The sequence below is a fragment of the Cucurbita pepo genome, unplaced genomic scaffold, assembly GCF_002806865.2.
Source record: "Cucurbita pepo subsp. pepo cultivar mu-cu-16 unplaced genomic scaffold, ASM280686v2 Cp4.1_scaffold001062, whole genome shotgun sequence".
NCBI lineage: Eukaryota > Viridiplantae > Streptophyta > Magnoliopsida > Cucurbitales > Cucurbitaceae > Cucurbita > Cucurbita pepo.
This window is the reverse complement of record NW_019647260.1, coordinates 1-4,440: the sequence shown is the minus strand read 5'-3', so window position 1 is coordinate 4,440 and position 4,440 is coordinate 1. Positions and strand designations below refer to the sequence as shown.

The following is a 4,440-nucleotide window of genomic DNA, read 5'->3' as shown; positions in this document are numbered from 1 at the left end:
GTGGTGAAGGTTGGGGAGAAGCAGGAGTATGGGAGAATGGAGATTGTGGTGGAGAAGGCTAAAGGGTTGTTTGGGACTAAGAAGGTTGGGGACAGGCAAGCTGTTTGGATGAGCCATGGTGATGAGGTGGCGAAACTTCCTGAGGGGTTTGAAGTGGTGGCGAGGAGTCAACAAGGGTCCGTCGCGGCTGTGGAAAATCATTCAAAGAAGTTCTTTGGGTTACAGTATCATCCAGAGGTAATGGGGTTCATTTTTTTTTTCTTTTTACTTTGTACTCTGTATTCTGTTTTGATGAGCTATTGGAACTTTACGTTCTTTCTTTGCGTGTTGTTTTGCAATAATATTCCGTTTTCAGATTTAAGATTGACCACATGTTTGTTTAATTTCTGGAGAGTTCCACCTCGATGCTGTTTGAGTTTTTCGAACTTTGGATTTTGTATGTGTGATGCCTTGTTAAAAAACTAGTTCGAGAAGGCCAAATTTGCGTTACTTTTATCTAAAGGACTACCTGTTTGAGTTTCACCTCAAATATAAACTCCTTCTTGGAGGTGGCTTGAGAAATATTTTGATATGAGAGTTTTTCTTTGGCTTCTGTGGCTTATTCAAAACCAGGTTTCTAGTTTTCACCTTCAGCCCAGGATTTTGTTTTCTCAGGCTTCTGCAAGTCCCGAGTGTATTGATGTAGCTTATATAAAGTAATATGCTGGGTCCACATATTGTTGAAGAATTATGTTTTTACGTTATCTAATCATGTCTAGCACTACTATTGTAGGCTTTGGATGTATTGAAATATATTGCTACGTGTAAGTAACGTTACTCATGTTTTCTGGGTTGAACTGATGAAAGGAGAATCTTCAGTAGTTTGTAGCCTTTAATTAGTTTCTTCTACGGTTTTCAAAGATCATGCTATTGGCCAAGTGTTGAATGGGATGGGGGCAACAAATATTGCTTTGTGATGAACTGAAGTGATATCATTCGTGGCATATAATTGTCATTTCTACGAGAAGTTGAACTTGTGTATCTTGTGTAGGTTACTCATTCACCAGAAGGAATGGAAACGTTGCGTTATTTTCTCTTTGATGTCTGTGGAATTACCGCTAGCTGGAAGATGGAGAATATACTAGATGAAGAAATTAAAGTAATCAAAGAAACTGTTGGTCCAGATGCTCACGTCATATGTGCATTATCAGGAGGTGTGGATTCAACCGTTGCTGCAACTCTTGTTCATAAGGCAATTGGGGAAAGGCTTCACTGTGTTTTTGTTGACAATGGTTTATTAAGGTACAGAATTTGATTTTATGTCCTGAATGTGAATGATGAAAATTTTGTCCGGTTGACTTTTAAAAATATAAGTTTTCTATAATTCAAAGGGGAAGATCTATCCCATGTACCTCTACAGAAGTAGAACTGCGCGGTACAGATTTTGTCCTGTTTTGATATAAATAAGGCTCACCATGTTTGTTTGCAAAGTTCATAATGTCACTTTGTGATTACATGGCAGGTATAAAGAACGAGAACGTGTTATGGAAACCTTTGAAAGCGATCTTCATTTGCCTGTTACTTGTGTTGATGCAGTTGATCATTTTCTTAGCAAACTTAAAGGTGTAGTAGATCCTGAGGCGAAAAGAAAAATAATTGGGAAAGAGTTTATTTCTATATTTGATTCATTTGGCCATGATTTGGAACTTAAAATTGGTAAGAAGCCTTCATACTTGGTCCAAGGCACATTGTATCCTGATGTAATTGAATCTTGCCCGCCACCTGGATCTGGAAGAAACCATTCCCACACGATCAAGAGTCATCATAACGTCGGAGGACTTCCCAAGGACATGAAACTGAAACTTATTGAGCCACTTAAGCTCCTCTTTAAGGACGAGGTAATGGTTTTGATCTTTCTACTGATATACACTTGTCTGTGTTGTATCACATTCTGTATTTATTAATAAACATTGAATAAAATCTCAAATTTAAAGGTACGCCAACTCGGGAGGATATTGAATGTTCCTGATGCGTTTCTAAAGCGCCACCCTTTCCCTGGGCCTGGTCTTGCTGTACGAGTGCTGGGCGATGTAACAGAAGGCAATGCATTGGAGGTTCTTCGCCAGGTAACTTCAAGCGGCGTTGAGTCAAAACTTTTACCTTTCCTGTTTGTGAAGAATATTTAGTTTGCTATAATTATGGTTGCAGGTTGATGAGATTTTTATTCAGTCAATCAAGGATGCTGGGCTGTATGATTCAATATGGCAAGCATTTGCAGTGTTTTTACCCATAAAATCAGTTGGAGTTCAGGGTGACCAAAGGACACATTCTCATGTTGTTGCTCTGAGAGCTGTTACAAGTCAAGATGGAATGACAGCAGATTGGTAAATCCTTGTCAGCTTCTTCTAGTCTTATATGAAAGAAACTAAGTTGCATTCCTAAATTATTCTCTTGGTTTACGTCAAGTAGGAACGTTAAGTTAAAACCCGAAAAACAGAGGAAATTGACACATCTGTGTAGGTCCGGTGTGGTAGCTTTTGTTTGGTTGTTTTGGGTTTCCTTCTTTTTCCCTTAAAAAATCGTTTTGAACTGACCTGCACACACTTGTAGATTCACAAGCATCTGGTTTTGCTGTTTGTTCTTGTGACCTGTAGTCTAACACATGAAATGAAATGAGTCCAGTTATGTCCAACCGTGCAGAAAATGTATTTACTGTAAGGACATCAGTTCATTGATAATGTGGGATGGTTGATGATGCAGGTTTAACTTTGAACATCAGTTCCTGGATAATGTGGCAAGAAAAATTTGCAATAGCGTTCGGGGCGTAAACAGGGTTGTTCAAGACATCACGTCGAAGCCTCCGTCAACAATCGAATGGGAATGAGAAATCACCACCAAGTTTTGCTGTTGAGAGGGAGCGTTATTAGGTCGAAGGCCTTCATGTTGAATCGAATGGGAATGAGATCTCAACACCAAGTTTTGCGGTCGGGCACGGGTCAGTCGATCGAATGTGTGATCATTTGATGAATAGTTGATTCTATGTTTGGTTGTGTTGTGGTGATGTAGCTGACTGAATTCTATCAAACTTCTTATTCATAGATAAATAAAAACCATGCTCTTTCTCTCTATCTCTTATGTTATTTCTCTCTAAGACAATCCATACTATATCAGATTGAACATCAATAATGATCATGCATCGGACTCAATCAGGTATGTTTTAAAAAGGCAATATAATTAAGGATAATCTGTAATTAAAATAATATATCAATATATATTTGAATTAAAAGCTCTTGTAATTTATTCTGTACTTAAAATAATTTTATCATCCAACTTATAAAATATATGCCTTACCAAGGATTATTAAAAAAATTAGTCCCACGTCCACGGATGAAGAGGAAGATCATGAATTTATGAATAAAAAAATTCACGAGAGTTTAAGCTCAAAGTAAATTATATCATATCAATCACGAGAGTTCAAGCTCAAAGTGAATTATATCATATCATTGTCGAAACTTGTGATTCTTGACATGCTTGATCAAAATTGTTAAAATTTTAGAGAAAAATGATACTAAATTTAAATTTTTATTACATGTTTTAACATATGTATTAAATAAAATTAATATAAAACTAATTTTAAGCAAAGTTATAAGGGGAGTGAAACAAGGAAGTGAAAACTAATTTTATATCATATCATCATATCATTATGGCACCGTAATTAGTTAATATTTTGATATCGTTTATATTGTTTGCTGTAAATTTTAATTTTTATTGTGGAAAATTTCACCATTTGTTTTAATTTTGTACCATGACAAATAAGGTATGTTTTTATAATCAATGATCATCCTAGTTTCAAAATAGGCAAAATTTACAAATTTTAATGGTCAACAGCAGTGAATATATATATATATATCTATATATATATATAGATATATATATAAATGACTTTTATTTAAAAATTGTATTGAGAATCTATTTAAATCAAGCTAATTGATTTTAACCTACAATACATATGTTGAGTAATAAATTTAATTTTATATTCCACATTTAAAGGAAAGCAAGTAAATGCTTTATACATCACCATTAATGCTATTTTATTGAGAATAATATAAACAAAAGACCCACCAATTTAACTTTGAGACGGTTAAATTTGACTCAATTCACTAGAGTTAAAAAATAGATATAATGACTCAACTGATACCAAATATGTATCCCAGATAAAAACAAATTATACAAAGTCAGAGATAGAAATAATTCATCTTATATATTATGAAAAAAAATTAAATTAACCAAGAGTATTATTCAATGTATCCCGACATAAGTCTTTATTTACCTAATAAATTATATCGTAAATTAACTAGAAGGAAGATAAGTATGAGATGGAAGATGAATGTGAAATTATTCAAAGTACGAGGACAAATGGATAAATAAAAGAAATCATATATTTAAACAATTAAAAAATGA

At 34.4% G+C, this 4,440-nt stretch overlaps 1 protein-coding gene across 2 annotated transcripts in view; it reads left to right on the top strand.

The window, feature by feature from the left end:
- LOC111786132 (GMP synthase [glutamine-hydrolyzing]-like) overlaps positions 1-3,107 on the top strand; it is a 4,165-nt gene extending 1,058 nt beyond the window's left edge. Inside the window, exons 2-7 of one of the 2 annotated variants that reach the window (XM_023666474.1) lie at positions 10-237; positions 1,031-1,281; positions 1,502-1,877; positions 1,974-2,105; positions 2,188-2,363; positions 2,740-3,107. In XM_023666474.1, the coding sequence (XP_023522242.1) occupies positions 10-237; positions 1,031-1,281; positions 1,502-1,877; positions 1,974-2,105; positions 2,188-2,363; positions 2,740-2,863 (1,287 nt within the window). In that variant the 3' untranslated portion in view covers positions 2,864-3,107. The remainder of the gene's footprint in view (positions 1-9; positions 238-1,030; positions 1,282-1,501; positions 1,878-1,973; positions 2,106-2,187; positions 2,364-2,739) is intronic. The other variant, XM_023666475.1, reaches the window with a different exon arrangement.
- Positions 3,108-4,440: the final 1,333 nt, after the last annotated feature.